Genomic DNA, 16,042 nt, shown 5'->3' with positions numbered 1-16,042 from the left:
GCAGAGCGGCCGAAACTGGCCGGGAGCCCGAGCCGGCGTGGTGTCCGAGGCCCCTCCTCGCGGCTCGAACCCTCCCACTTCCTCTGAATGAGCCGCAGCTGTCAGGGAGCCGCGCGCCTCGCGCAGTGCAGGCTGCAGGCGCCGCGCCGAGAAGGCTGCCGCTCTGGCTCGCCGCCCCCCGCCGCTGCTGCACACCGGACCCCGCCGCCGCGCCGCGGGACATGGACCTGCCCAGGGGCCTGGTGGTGGCCTGGGCGCTCAGCCTGTGGCCAGGTACGTGCCCAAACTCTGCCTCCCTTTGACTCTCAGAGTCTCTCCCTGGGCCCTCGGGGCTTGGATCCAGCAGCCAGGACCAGGACGCGACGCGCCTCCTAGGGTCAGACCTTGGCTGCTCTTGGGGACGTTGGTCCCCAAGGGACTGGCCGCAGTCTAGCGGTTCTGTCAAGCTCAGCAAAAGAGGGCGGTGCGCGGAGGCTATTGAGAGCCGGGACTCTTTGGTGTGTTTGGGAGGAGTTGAAGAGGCTAGAGTTGAAAAGCGCCCTGATCTGGTGGCACTCCTGGGTGCCTCCAAGGGCCACGCCCGGGTTCCCGCACCGCTGCCAGGGGCACTCGGATGTGCCGGGAGCTCCGAGGGCGCGCGGCCACGACTGGGGAAGCGGACAGAACGCGCCGAGCGAGCGTGCCCCGGCTGCCATCCTGCCTGGCGCCGGGGAAGCATCTCAAAGTTTGGAGACCGGGCGCGGCGGCCCCGGAGGGCTAGGGAGTGGGGGTGGGGGCTGCCCAGAGTCCCCCGGGCAGAAGACAGAGCAATTTCCCGGGGCGATGGCCCGTAGGCGGGGGCTAGCCCTCATCGGCCCGGCCAGCAGCGGCGGGACGCAGCCGCGCAGCACAGGACCCCCGGAAACGTTACCTGACACTCGGGGTAGGGACCCGGCATCGCTTCCCAACCCGCGCTCGGAATTATGCAATTATTCAATAATCTGGGGAAAGCCGCCGTCTCCTAGACGCGCGCCGCCGCCTAATGCACTCCAGGTGTAGGGGCGCAGCAGGAACCTCCGGCCCGAGGGGCGCGCGGCCGGTAGCTGGAGGCCAGCCCTGGGTTCTCCGCCGAAGGGTACCCGGGCCCGGTCGTCCCACACCGGGCACCCCAGCCCCACCCTCCACGAGGGGCGGCCGCCGGTGATGCTGTTCTGCAGAAGGCGGCCAAGTGCTCCGGCAAGGGCTAGCGCCTCGGGTACTGGCCGGGTGTGGGTGCTCGACCTGGCCTCTCCTTCTACGTGGGCTCCAGTCCCAAGCTGGGGCCGGTAGTGGGGGACAGATGCAGTGGTAGCGGTAGAGGCGCCCTCAGGGAGCTCAGGTGGAGACCCTCATCCCGACTGCCGGATAAGGATCTCCACCTGAGCTCCCTGAGGGCACCTCTCCCGCTTGCCCCAGTGTCGGCTTACAGAGGAGCTTCTCAGAGGGCCCATGGCTGAAAGGGCCTCTGGCTAGTGGAATCCTAGAGTCGCAGTTTAAAGCAATCATTGGTGCACTGAGTTGTAGGGGGCTTGGAGGGGAAAGCAAGGGAAGAACTGCCACCAGGCCAACATGCATCTAGAAGCCAGCTGCAGCAGGGGGCCAAACCCATCTAGGTGTATTTAGACCGGAGGGGAGAGGCTTCTCCAGGACCTGTCCTCCTATCATGAGGAGATCCAGCCACAAGAAAAGAGGTGCACTCCTGTGTGATTCCAGATAGGTGGCTCCGTCAGAACCTCGGGAAGGAGTGGCTGCCTTAGGGGCTAGGGACCGCCTGGACCTCAGGAAGCTAAGAGCAATGGCTTTGGAATCAGACCTGGCTTCCACTTGGCTCTGCACCCCGCTAGCTGTTCGATCTCGGACTGGTTATGCAACCTTTCCAACAGGTTTCCTTATATGAGGAATGGAGATACAAATTCTGAGTCCGTAAAGTTGTCAGAATGCTGTAAGGCACGTAAGAAAGGCCCTAAACACAGGGCTGGGTGCGCAGTAGTCTTTAATCAATGGTTGTTAATGTTGTTTGTTACTCAAGGAGGAGGAGGGGAGGAACAAAGACTTTAAAGGACCTCTGAAGACAGGATTTGTGAGTCAGAGCTCCGCTTATATGGCGAAAACACTCCTGAGTTATGTCTGGTCAGTTGCGTTGTTGAAATATGGGATTCATTAAACATATCAATCAATGTTGGAACAACGACATCCGCTAGCAAGGAGCTGGGGGTGGGGCCCAAGCATGTGTGCCATCTGGGTCCTGCCTGTAACTGAGAACTAGCCAAGGCCAGGGAAAGCTAAACAGAGGGACCAGGGAGTGAATGGCGTGGGGAAACCAGGGGCTGGGTGTTCAAATAAGAGAAGTTCAATTTCAGCCAGATAAGGAAGGCTTCCTGGAGGAGGAGATATCATTCGAACTGGCCCTGAAAAAGTGTGTAGAGTGTGAGTGGGCCTTAAAGTGGGAATGTTCATATTTTGGAATGTTATTTTCTAGGACTAGTTGAAGAAGATGATGAATATTTTAAAACCACTCTGGTCAGTTGAAGACTAGAAGGGTCTCAGGGATCATTGGGTTCATTCCTCAGGCTCCAGGACAAGACTGATGTTGCTCTCTGATCCGTGCCTCACGTGGATTCAATGTGAGGATTACCAGGAAGCTTGTCTACTGGTGATAGCAGTTTGGCTGAGCAGGGGACATGTCAGAGACCAAGGGAGAGTGAGACCTCAGCATCTACTCTCCCAGAGCTCCCAGAGGTCCAGCTGCAGGTTGGACAGTGTGATGGGGTAGACAAAACTATCAGGAAAGCCTGAAAAAAAGAAGTAATCAAGTCCAAAAACAGAGGAGATCCACTGACCAGAGTTTTATAGTCATAACCTATCTGTAAGGGTGATGATTCTTAGAAGCACAATCTTTGCTGAGCACCTGTTATCTGCCAGGCTCCATAAAGACACAAAGTGAGATCAGACACAGTGTAAGGGTGAAGGCCCTGGAGTTTCACTGCCTGGGATTAACCTAGGCCCTGCCAGTTAGGGCTCTGTGCCCTTGGCAAGTTACTCTATGGCTCTGTGCCTCAGTTTACTCACCTACAAAGTGGGGGTAGTAATAGAACTTAGAGTTATCACAAAGATTAATGCTTAGAAAATGCCAGGCACATATTAAGCACTCATGGCGATTGTCTGTCTTCTCTAGCATCAGCAGCAGCACTCAAGGTATTGACTATTCAGGATCTAAAGACACACGGAGATGTAACTTTCAAACTCAAGTTCATAAGAGAAGTTTAGAGGAAGTGTATTGAAGAATCAGCAGAGATATACATGCCAGGGCCCCAAATAAGTGAAGCCTTTCCTAGCCCCTCCCCCAAAGCCCTGGCCCAAACTCTTGATCATAATAACAACTCAGCGTTGTTTTGTCTGTCTGTTTACCATCGAGGCTGTCTTGAAGTCAGTATGTTCTTGATGTGGGTGTACTGTGGTGTGGCAGAGGAGAAGGCCCATACCACACAACATGGCCCTTGTGGGTGGGGGTCCTACCCAACAGAAAGCCTCCTGTGGAGAAGCACAGTGCTACACACCGCAGGTGTGCAAAGGCTGCAGAGGTCCAAGTCCTGCTCCCAGCCTCTCCTTCCCAGTGGACAGCAGGGAAGAAGGGAAAGTTTGTCACTTTGCCACCCCATCGCCCACCTGCTGGGAACTTGTCAGCCAAGCGCCTCAGCTGCCATTAGTGAAGAGCTTCTGGATCTTTCCATATCACAAACAGGCCCTGGAGTGAGTCTCACTCTCTTTCTGCTTACTCACCATGCCCCCATCTCTACCCCACACTGGACCCCCAGAGATGGGATGTTCAGCTCCATGCTCTTCCCACAATTCCCAGCCCATCCAAGCAGGGCTGTGAGCTCTGGAAGAACTCAGACAATATCTTACCTCCACCTTGCCCTCTCTGAACTTTTTTTTCTCCCCTGCTGTAGTGGGAGTTCTTCCTTCTTAACAGCAGGGACATTCCCTTCTATTCTCCCTCCCTTCCACCAACACCCCCAGATCCTATCACTTAGGATAAAACTATGTTCTGAGCTGCACTGGCTTGGCTCTTGCTATGTAGAAGGGAATTTGGGGAATTTTAAAAGTCCCTGTTTCTTCACAGCGCCTGGCTTTGGGTGTTATTGTCTCACCCTGGGCTTCCAAAGCTTATTTTGGGACTCAAAGTTGAACATAGTTCTAGGATCCATCATAACCCTCCCCAGGCAGTGATGGGCTCTGGCTGACTCAGGGAGGGTCAGCTACAAAATCAGCCTTAAAAATCCTCTAATACCATTCAAAAATGGCATGCTGCTGATCCTCATCACTTAAATCCCCTTCCCTGCTCACCCACTCCCCACCAACTGAGGGCTACCAGCAAGGATTCATAGGCATTTGGAACTTTCCTCTAAGCAGTTGTGAGCTCCAAAGACACCCACACACCTTCAGCATGGAGTGCTTGCTGTAGGAGATGTGGTCTAAGGCCGACCCTCCCCAACCCCAGCATGCAGATCCTAACTGTGTGAATTCTTCGTCAGACGCCCAGAAGTTTGTTACCAGTGACGGGAGAAGGAGAGGAGGAGGCTGGTGGTGGTCATCTTGTAAATCAAAAATCAATGAGCTGCAAAAAAATTCCATGGAGGGTTTTCATGCTGTATACTTAAGACCTGAGTCCCAAGCCCTGTGAAATCCCACCTGGAGGAAAAGTCAGTGTGGCCGAACCCGCTCCCTGCTGTCTCTCACTTCCTCCTTCGCCGAAGCACACACCAAGCAGCAGAAATAATTGGTATGTGCGTGGGCTCAGGACCCAGACTTCCCGGATACAAATCTTTTCTAGCTGGGTGACCCTGGATGAGCCCCCCGGGCCTCATTTTTTCTCAACTGTAAAATGGGCAGAATAACGACTTCATAGGCCAACCATCGGGTTCAATGGTCCATATGTAACGCATTTGTGTCAAGTGCTGAGAACAGTGTCTGGCACCCAATAAGCCCTCAGCTCGCAGAAGCATTAGTACTCTTCCCCTCATTTAATTGATGCCAGGCACTGTGTCAAGCACTTTCTCATATCTCAGTAAGGCCTCACTACAGTTGCACGAAGTCACTACTGCAATGCTGCCATTACCGGGTTACACATAGGAAGTTAAATGGCTCATTCAGGGTCACATCCATAGAGTAAGACGCGTTGTCGGGATTTGTCTGACTCCAAGGCCACTGCTTTTTTTTTTTGCTTTTTGCTTTTTTTTTTTTTTTTTTTTTAAGACAGTCTCACTCTGTCGCCCAGGCTGGAGTTCAGTGGCACCATCTAGGCACATTGCAACCTCCACCTCCCGGGTTCAAGTGACTCTCCTGCCTCAGCCTCCCAAGTAGCTGGGATTACAGGCCTGCACCACCATGCCCAGCTAATTTTTGTATTTTTAGTACAGATGGGGGTTTCCCCATGTTGGCCAGGCTGGTCTTGAACTGCTGACCTCGGTTGATCCACCCGCCTCGGCCTCCCAAAGTGCTGGGATTACAAGGGCCGCTGCTTTTAATCCATGCACCATACTCTTTTAAAGAAATGTACCATGAGGGCACAGACAGACAGTAAGTGGTTCTTGTTGAAGGAGCTGTCTTAAGGGGAAATGAGATCGGTATGCAAACACCACTCCCCCAGGGACACCGGCTTCTAGGCTCATCTATACAGTGATTCTTCCAACAAGATGCTGGCTTAGTAGAAGTGGTCCTCTTATGGTGCCTGATTATGTGAGAACATCTGTCCCCCTCCCGTCTCCCCACCTGGCTCAGGGCCCACTGGGCTCTGACACCTGCCCCCATATGTCCAATGCCCTGGAACACTGTCTGCCCAACTGTCACTCCAGCCCATTCTCAGGGTCAAGGTTTGGCAATCTCCTCCTCTCTGCCCTGCCTGCTCCCGTTCTCCTAATCAGAACCTGCTCTGAGCTTTAGGCCTAATGAGTTAATTCATGCTGAATGGAACTAATAAGTGATGACAACGTGATGTGTTCCACCCAGAGGGATTTCCATTTCAACTGGCTGTGCCTTGAGCCCAAGGAATAAAGGGCTAATGGTGGGATGTCAGGCACCAGGGCCAGCCAGCAGGTTAAATAGGTGAGGCTGGACCTACCTGGTGTAGTCCAGCTACTCAGCCTCCTACTCTATCCCTGGTCAGATGAGACCTACATAGCCCTTGTTGCTGATGGGCAGCCTCGTTCTATAACGTAGAAGAACCCAGCTTGTGGCTTGGGTGATGAAGCTCTAAAGCGGGCAGAGGTTTTTCCACGTGGCATGTGGGGTGAATTAGGCAAGTTGCTATAGCAATGCACTCCAGGATTCCAAACAGGATGACACAGAGAAGGGGTTCCTGCCTACACAGCTGGGGCTGACAGCTTTCTTCCCCTCCGGCAGCATCACTCAGCTGGGCCAGACGACCAGAAATCCTGACCCTGCGGATTTTCAGGGCCCGTTTCTTCCATGCAGATCAGAGGACTGGGTCTCAGGAAGGCCATGGAAAAATCGTGAAATGGGCAAGGGGGTGTAGCTCTCACCAGTCTACAAACAGCACTCCCAGATGTTCCTTCTATGAGTCAGGCCAGGCCAGCTGAGGCCAGAGATCCTGCTGAGACAGGTGTGTCCATTAGATGGATGGAGAAACTGAGGCCCTTGCCCTCACCTCCAGTCTCCATTCCCTCTCCATCTCCTGGAGTTGCTCTCTCCCTGGCACTCATAGCCCCTGCATTCAGAGATCAGTGGCCCTCATAAAAGTCCCACGAGTAGTTTGTAGACAGGGTTCTCTGAGTTTATTCAAACCACATACAACACATGCAGGACCAGTTACTTAACCAGAAGGACCCAGTGCAAAATGAAAATGTGAGATCCCTTGTTTTAAAATGATTAAGAACTTCTAGATGGCCACAGTAGGGCATTCATTCAGCACAGGGCCCTTCTGAATGCAAGGCCCTCAGCCACTGCCCGTGCCAATCATTCATCAAACCAGCCCTGCTCACACGGCTCTCCCCATGGGCCTGTCATTTGGCAAGGAAGACACCATGATCCCACTTTACAGATGAAGAAGCCGCGTGGCCTGTCCATTTCACCAGCATGTGCTGAGCACCCACTAAACCCAAGGCACCTCCAGGTTCTGGGAATTCCAAATTAGATAAAGTGTAATCTCTGCCTCAAGGAACATGGAGAAGGCACCCCAGAGATCCCACAGACTGTACGGCTCATGCCAAACACTGATGGTGTCCATGGAGCAGTTCTAAAGGCACACACCAGACTGTGAGGTCATCTTTAAGCCGTGGAATTAAGATGCTTCTGTCTCCAGTTACTGCCCCAAGACTGCTTTGGGAACCTTTTTAGGGGATCTCTGCATCTTCAACACTGGGCTCTGGAGCTTCCACCTTGGCAGACTTGAGAAGCTGGGACTTAAAATTCCTGACCGTTTGGCAGCTCCAAGTATTTGTAGTGGCATGGTTTTCCAGGGCCAGTACTTCTAAATACGGGGTGACTCCTGTTCACCTGCCCACGTGGGCCTCTCATCTCATTCTGTCATGGAATTGTAGAGGGTCAGTGCTAGGAGGGAAGGCAGGGACCAGCAGATCCAGCGGTCCTCCATCCTAGGCAAGCATGAGAATGATGATGTAGAAGAAAACTCTCGTCCAGGCCCCGCCCCAGAACACAGCATCACTTTCCACACTGGGACCCAGCAGGGACATTTTTTCAAGCTCTCCAATAATTCTAATGGGCATCCAAGATGGAGGATCACTAGAATAATCTAAACCCAGTCCCCAGTCAAGCAAAAAAGCAAACACTCTCCAGGGAAGGGAAATGACTTGCCGAGGGTCACACAACACCAGTGGTAAAGCCAAGATTTAACCAGCTATCCTGACTCTCAGTCCTTCTGGAACTGCCTGGCCTGCAGCGCCACAGGATTCACAGCTGGTCTGGGCTGGAGACACAGCTTGAGAGTTTAAGAAGCTGAGTGCAAGGTGGACTTTGCAGATTGGAGTTGGTCGGTGGGGAGTGATGCATTGATGATACTCTCTGTGTACCCTACAAGGCATAAGCTGCCTGATCCCTGTGTGGCCCCAAGGGGGAGCCCAGGAAAACCAAAGAGGAGCTATAGACAGATTGATTTGGCCAAGGATGCCAATCAAAGCTGTCCACAGACAGATACGCCAGCACTGGAATGGAGGGTGATGGGAGGTGTTGGCAGGGGTTGGTCAAAGTCCATTAGGGTCATGCCAACCCTGTGCTCCTGGGCCATGTTGAAGTTGAAGTGAGCGTTCAGGTGAAGGAAGCACCTGACTCAGGATGGGGCACTGGCAACGCCAAGCCCAGGCTGGGTGAGGAAGGACTGCTCCATCACCCAGAAGGAGGAGGCTGGCCTGGGGGTAGGCTGAGCAGGGGGACAGTCCCCAGCTCAGGTTTCATTGTCCTTCCTGCCCCCTTCATCCAGAGCTTTCTCCACAGCAGCCAAAGTGAGGCTCAAACACACACAGAGTTGTCTGTCTTTCCTCCTTAAATCCTCAGTGGCTCCCTATCATTGGGTCGAGTCCAGACTCTCTGAAAGAGCCAACCAGACCAGGCAGGAATGGCCCGCCCTGGCCTGCACTCAGGACTCACCTCTAGCAGAGCCATATGTATGGGCACCTGCACACCCCAACAGCACCCCAACGAGCCTGAGCTGCTTCGTTTCTTAAACACACTGAGCTCTCTCTGGCCTTCACTCCTGTTGTCTCTGTCTGATTCTACCCACCTGGCTACCCCCACACACACACTTATTCTTCAGGTCTCTGCTTGGTCACCACTTCCTTCTGAAACCTCCCCTAACCCCCTCAATCAGTCAAGTGGGGCGCCACTTGTGTGATTCCAAGGTGTCCTGTACTTCCCCCATCATACAGTATTCCAGCTGCCTGGACCCTCCCCCACTGCAGAGGGAGCACCAGGAGAGCAGGGACCACATCTCTAATCAGCCACTGTATCCCAGGTCTTGACAGCACCAGACCAGACATGGCAGGTGCTCAGTTAAGATGTGTTGAATGAATGAAAGAACTCTCTGCCAAGTAAATGGAAAGTGATTTAACGGCAGGATAGATGTCTTAAATTTCTTTGCACATGCACTCCAGGAGATAATAGCACAATAGCCTTCGTGAGTCAGGCCCTGGGAGGTGCTCTGGGGATAAAAGATGAGAAGAGAGAACTCCTGCCTTTCAAGGAGCTTATGGTTTAGTAGGAGAGAGATTTTTTGATAAATAACTACAGTGCAAGGGAGGAAATAATGACTATGAGAGAGCTACAGATAAAGGACTCTGGGATTTGAGAGGTGGGAGAGAGATCATTTGTAAATGCAGGAAGAACTGGATCTGGCAGCAAGAGGGTTGGGTAGAGAGTTCACCTGGACACACTGCCTGAGGTTTGCCGGATGCTGGAGTATGTGCTGTGAAGAATGGCAACCACAGAACAGTGGGCTGAGGCCACCGAGAGGAAACCGAAAGGCAGCTAAGGCATTTGGATCTAGCAGATGGGAGCCATGCAAGGTTTTTCAGAGAGAGCAGTGACATGTTCTATCTGTGCTTGGAAGAGCTTTCTCAGCGGGGAAAGGGAGCAGGTGGAATGATCAGATGGCTATTGCAGCTACCCAGCAAGGGAACGCCAGAGTGAAGTGAGGTGGTGAGATGCAAAAGGAGTGAACCCAGGGGGACAGAATCTAACATGGCCCAGTTACCAGGGAAGGAAAGGTGTCTGGGAGGCCAAGGGCAGTGTCACCAACCTGAAGAGAGATGTGAGAGGATGAGAGGTTTGAGAAGGGAAGTTGAGTCAGGCCTGGACGCTGACTTTGCCGCGCTCGTGGGCGGGTGGAGGTGGCCCTCAGACGGGGGGGATGTTGCTTAGGAGCGTGCGAGTGAGTGGTCAGATTCAGAGTGGTTTGACCGGGGGCTTTCACACAGACGTGCCTCAGTGGTGCAGGCCTGAGTGAGAGGGGGCGTCCCACGGCATGGAGCCTCCATCCCTCCACCCCTTTCCAGGCCCAGAAGCAGTGATTCACGCCCCAGACTTAGAGAGAACTCAAATTCTGACTTTAAAAGCCTTTCAGAGCAGAAGAAACCAACCAGAGGGCCATGCCAGACCACAAGCCAAACGTCAGCTGTGGAATGTGCTTGTTGCTGACGGTGAGGACAGCCAGGGCCAAAGGCACAGGCAGGCTCTTCAGCAGGCCCTACCATCGTCCTGAGCTTGTCCCAGTTGCCACTGAGTATCACCGCTCTTTCTTTTTACAAATTTTTAATAAACACATAATCATGATTGTACATATTTCTGGGGTACATAACATCCTCTCTTTTCAGTGTGGATCTGTCTGCATTCTAGCCCATCTGAAACTCAGCCCCTCACCCCCACCCCCACCCAGCTGGCCCCACATCACCCTTGTGTGAAGGCTATGATCTCCCATCCATCTTCCCCACTCTGCTCAGCCCCAAAGACAAAGACCAGGAGGCAGCCTGCATGAGGGGTCAGGGGACAGAAAAGCTCCCATGGCCTGTGGCCACAGCCCCCTCACTGGCTCCTTACATCTGCCCTTGTACCCAGCAGCCAGAGGGCTGCCACCAGAATATAGGTCACATCATGTCATGTCCCCGCTCTGCTCCGAAGCCTCCAGGGCTCCCCGCTTACTCTGAGTAAGAGGTCCCATATGACCTGGCTCCCCTGCCTTTCTGACTTCATCCTCTGTGCCTTCCCCACTTGCTCACTCTGCTCCACCCCCAGGGCCTCCGGGCTGTTCTTCACACACGCCAGGCACCCTGGGCTTCGCACTTGCTGTTTCTTCTGCACAAATGCTCCTCCCAGAGAGCCTCTCTCACTTCCTCAGGTCTCTACTCCAACATCCTTCTCCCATGGAGGCCTTGCCTGGGGCTCCTGACTAAAATTCAACTTCCCTGCACGCACTCACATGCGTAACCTCCCCTCCTATCCGCCTTCCCTGCTGTAGTCTCTCCGAGGCTTCTAATACTCTCTCACATTATTACCTGTTTTATTTATCCATGTTGTATATTGCCTGCGCCAATGGAATGTCATCTTCCTGAGAGCAAGGATTTTTGTCTGTTGAGTTTACTCATGCATCCCAGGGCCCAGAGCAGCACTTGGCCAGAGTACACAAGTGATAAATAGTTCAAGAATGAATCAATCAATTGGTTAAAATCTCCCTACCAGGCTGTCACAGTTGCTACAAATCCCATTCACTAATCAATCACCCCTTCTAGATAAGCCAATCACCCTTCTTAGGACCCCAGTCGACTAGGTGCGTACACATTCCGTCCTGGCTTTTCCCTGGCCATCTGGTATCAAAGGCTTGCTTTCCAAACAAGAAGAGGTTGAGGACCATTGAGCATCATTTACAAATGGGCAGGGCAAGGGAAGTTGCTGGAGGGAGGAGGGGCTCTGGAAGGGCTGGAACCATAGAAAGGGGCAGATTGGTTCACAGCAGGCAGTCCAGGTCGGCCCAGCTGGCCCCATGCTGTTCATCACTATTTACTATGGCTCCGAGAGGACACAAGGAGACAGGAAAGGCCTTGTTTCATTTTTTTTGCTTGTTTGTTTTATTATACTTTAAGTTCTGGGGTACATGTGCAGAACGTGCAGGTTTGTTGCATAGGTGTACACGTGCCATGGTGGTTTGCTGCACCTATCAACCTATCATCTACATTAGGTATTTCTCCTAATGCTGTCCCTCCCCTAACCCCCCACCTCCCTACAGACCCTGGTGTGTGATGTTCCCCTCCCTGTGCCCATGTGTTCTCATTGTTAACTCCCACTGTGAGTGAGAACATGCAGTGTTCGGTTTTCTGTTCTTGTGTCAGTTTGCTGAGAATGATGGTTTCCAGCTTCATCCATGTTCCTGCAAAAGACATGAACTCATCCTTTTTTATGGCTGTGTAGTGTTCCACAGTGTCTATGTGGGAAAGGCCTCGTTTTGATACAGTGAAAATCTAGGTATATAATGGGACTTCCCAGGAAACAAGGGGGTGGGGGGCATGCAGCAGAAGTTTAAAATGCCTCATTTCCCACAAAAGGCATCATCCATATGCCACAGAATGTGGCCATGTCATTTAGCACCCAAGAAGGAGCTGGAAGTGCCCAGAGAAGGTGGTGGGAGCGGAACATAGACCCCAGATTACAGTCCAATCCCTGAGAACCACAACACCAGAATCTGCCCTGGTGGCTTGGGAGATGACATGAAACCCATTGCACAGGTGGGGAGACTGAGTCTGAGCCTAACAGTCCATAGAGGAGCCTGTTCCACCGCATGGGGTTTCAACACTGGTCTTGACACTTATTAGGAGTGTGCCTTGGGCAAGTCATTTCTTCTCTTTAGAATGCATAACAAAAATTATAATACTTTCCTTGTAGGATTAATATGAAAAATGAGGAAAAAGATGCCCCAAAACAAACAGAATGTCTGGCAGGGATGAGGTGCTTGATAAACATTAATGGTGACAGTAATACTAGCTATAATAGAAGTTAAATGACTTAGCCAAGATCGCCCGGGTGATAAAGTCACAGCCTGGCATTTGAGCCAGGCAGTCTGACTCCAGAGACTGCGATTCTGAGAGGTCAAGTGTCTTGCCCAAGGTCATACATCTGCTGCTAAGCAAGAGAGCCAGAATCGAAACCTCTCAAGACTTCCATTCGATCACTTCTAAAATCAACGTTTGGCCTTCTTGTTTCTAAAAGCCCTTTAGGGGCTGTGCTTCCATGCTTCCATGAACATTTCCTGAGGCAGAGTCTCAATTCTGATTATAAACCCAGAGGTAACAGGAGACAGAAGTTGACAACAGGGACTCTATTTCCAAACAGTGGGTCCCCCCAGTACATGGTTGCCCCTTCCTCATCCACACGTTCAGGAGGGGTCCTGTGCCTCAGGGGCTCCCTGAGAGGCCTCAGCACCAAGTGTCTGCCTGGGAGGGTCCTTAACAGAGCCTGAACATCCCAAATGAAGGGCCACCCTAGGCTTGCGTCCCTCCAGTGACGGGGACTCACCACTTTGCACTGTAGTCCTGCATTTTCTAGCAAAGGCAGATGGAGTCATGAGCCCTTGACTCCTTTAAGAACCTAAAAGTAGCAGCAGACATTTGAGATGGTTTTGCAACCCTGAAAAATTGGCCTGTACCGAAAACCAAAAAGACCTCTGCATAACTCTCAGAGAACAAAAATACTCCACTCCGCAAAGTCCCCCATTCCCACCAAGCCTAGACAATGGCATCTGGTGAATCTATGCTTAATTCCATGCAGCCAGAGAACTTTTCAGATGGGTGTGGGTACATCCACTGTAGGGCGGGCCCTGCAGGCTTAGAAGGGAAGGGCCCCCACAATTCCTTTTTTTAGTTTGCATTCAAAGAGCAGGGCAGACTGGCTCAGTAGTTCTCTGGGTCCTCTTCACCCTACTTCCTCTCGTCTGAGGGAAAGCCCTGCCGCAAATTGCATATCCTGAGCCTCGTCTTGCTCTTATTTCGCCCAAACACTCTCTGGGCTGCGGCTCATCCCCCTTGCACAGGGCTCTTGATCCACACACCCATGACAAGCAGGAGACAAGCTTAGGAGCTGGAAAACCAAAACCAAACTGTCTGGGCTCTTTGAGATGGTTAGTATGCCAGGAAAGGGAGGGACTCACTGTCCGATTCAGCTCCATCTGAAATGGCCTGAAGCCAGAATCAGTGTGGGCAGGGCCGCCACGTACAGCTGTGCTGGCTGTGCACTGCATGATTGACATCAACTATAATGTAAACAGCATCCTCTGCAGCTGTGTAGTAAATGACCTCAGGAGGGGATGAGGGGAAAGAAAGCGGTACAGGTGCACACAAATGGGCTTTTAAAAATCCGACACAGGGACTTAAAGCATCTAGTCCTGTGTGTGCTTTTCACAGATAAGGAAACTGAGGGCCAAGCAGAGTAAGGCATTGGTCCAAAGTTGCAAAGCAACTTAGAAACCATACTGGCAATAGAACCAGGACTTCTGAAGCCAAATCCAGTACTCTAAGTTCCTTCCCTCCCTGAGGCTCTATCACTTTCCCCTTTAACCCATTGTTGGCAGGTTAGTGTCTTAGAAGCCTGAATACTTCTATTCATTCTTTCCGTCTCATTTAATAAATGTATATAGTTCACCTATTGTGTGTTAGGCATTGTTCTAGATGCTAAGGATAAAGTGGGGAGACAGACACATGGATCCTGGTTCTTGGGATGGGATGGAAAGAGTTCCTATCATTCTTATTCATAATATTTGCCAATTGCTGTGATGTAAATCCTCCCACCATGGTCAGTTTCAAGCTACCAACATGACATCACTGAATGGAACGGTTGCACACAATCCGCTCTTGTATGCAGACTCCAGCACACACCAGTCCCTTTCCTTGCAGAACTTCACCTCCAGTGGAAGAGGAGACAGTGTCCAAGTAAGCAAACGCCCCTTATAACCACCTGTAATCATGTTTAATTGTAAAATACATAAAGAAGATGCTGTGCGGGAGAAGAACGGATTCTCCATAGCATGGATTCTCCTTTCTCAGAGGCCATGATGTAAAAACTGGAGGTTGAGAAGGGGCCAGCTGGGCAAAGTTCTTGGGGAAGAATGTTCCAGACAAAGGGAACTGCAGGTGCAAAGACCTCAAGGTGGGAAAGAGCTTGGCGTATTTGAGGAACAGAGAGGAAGGCGGTGAGGTTGGAAGGTAGTAAGTGAGAAGGCAAATCCGTAGGGCCTGGTGGGCCCTGGGAAGGGTCTAGAATCTATTCTAAATGCAATGGAGGGACTCTCGGGGGCTTTAAGCAGGGCCAGGATCTGGTTGACACTTCTGAAAGATCACTGTGGCTGCTGTGAAGAGCACAGCTTGAAGCTGAGCAAAACTGGAACGAAGGGCCAGTTGGAAACTCTGTGCAAGTCCAGATACAGAATGAAGAGGATGGCTTAGTTCAAGTGTGGCAAAAGAGACAGAGAAGAGTGGGCACTTTGGAGAGGAATGGAGGGCTAGAACCTGAAGGATTTGCTGAAGGGAAGTGAAGGAAAATCATGAGGAATGACTTCCAAGCTTCTGGCCTGAGCCATCTGGTGGGTGGTAATGCCGTTTCCTGCAATGGGGGAAAAGCCAATTCCGGAAGAGAAAACCTGGGTTCCTTTTCCATCATGTGAAATGTGAGATGCTATCAGACATTCAAGTGAAATGTCCCATAAGCAGCCAGGAAATTGATTGTGGGGCTCAAAGGGCAGGCCTGGGCTGGGTGGGGTGAAATATGGCGCTAGGGCCACTTTGAGGCCAAGGTCCCATACGCTCGCTCAGGTCCTGTCTTGGCAAGGTCCCACAGGTGTATATCTGAGGTCACATCTCTTGAGACCTCAGTTTTCCACACAGCTTGGGGGAGTGTTGTATGAATGTGTGTGTTATGTGTGTGCGTATGCGTGTATATGTCTGTGTGTTTGCATGTGTGAGTATGTGTGTACATGGATATGTGTATACATGTGAGGATATGTGTATATATGAGAGTGTATGTGTGTATGTGCATTTGTACTTGTGTGTATGTGTGTGTTTTAGTCAAGACTTTATTATACTTTAGGTGAACTTATAATGAAGAGATTCATAATATCAGTATTGATGTTTATGTATCTTCATAGCAGCCCTTGAAAGCTTAAAGAACGAGGTCCATTTTGATCACTTTGCCTATACAGAGAAAATGATAAATGATGTAGGACAGAAAAATACACTAGTTCTCATAAAGCCATGACCCTTGTTCTTGAAGGAGGTGATCCACTGTCTGAAGACATGAGATGGCTGTCCAGGGCTTGGAGGAAAAGCAGTGTTAATTACAGTCAATCTCAGCGTGCTGTTTGCTGCTTTAAAGTTTGAGGCCTGTTTTCCTTGAGCTTGACTTCTGCTTAACCAGCCCATTGGCAAACCCCTGATTTCTCAGGGAAAGATACAAAGGGTGGCCAAGGCTCTCACCAGCACTTGCTTGTTCTCTGTCTCCCTGTCTCTGGATGTTTCTC

General features: G+C 51.5%; 1 protein-coding gene across 1 annotated transcript in view; it reads left to right on the top strand.

Annotated features, from left to right (window-relative positions):
• The first annotated feature begins 214 nt into the window (after positions 1–214).
• Positions 215–16,042, top strand: part of ITGA11 (integrin subunit alpha 11) — a 153,956-nt gene continuing 138,128 nt past the window's right edge. Inside the window, exon 1 of the mRNA XM_064382029.1 lies at positions 215–273. Coding sequence (XP_064238099.1) covers positions 222–273 — 52 coding nt within the window. The 5' untranslated portion in view covers positions 215–221. The remainder of the gene's footprint in view (positions 274–16,042) is intronic.

The sequence above is a fragment of the Aotus nancymaae genome, unplaced genomic scaffold (genome assembly GCF_030222135.1).
Source record: "Aotus nancymaae isolate 86718 unplaced genomic scaffold, 86718_ANA_hifiasm-v0.15.2.pri h1tg000003l, whole genome shotgun sequence".
Taxonomy (NCBI): domain Eukaryota; kingdom Metazoa; phylum Chordata; class Mammalia; order Primates; family Aotidae; genus Aotus; species Aotus nancymaae.
Note: the sequence above shows the minus strand (reverse complement) of the source record. Positions and strands in the feature narration are given on the sequence as shown.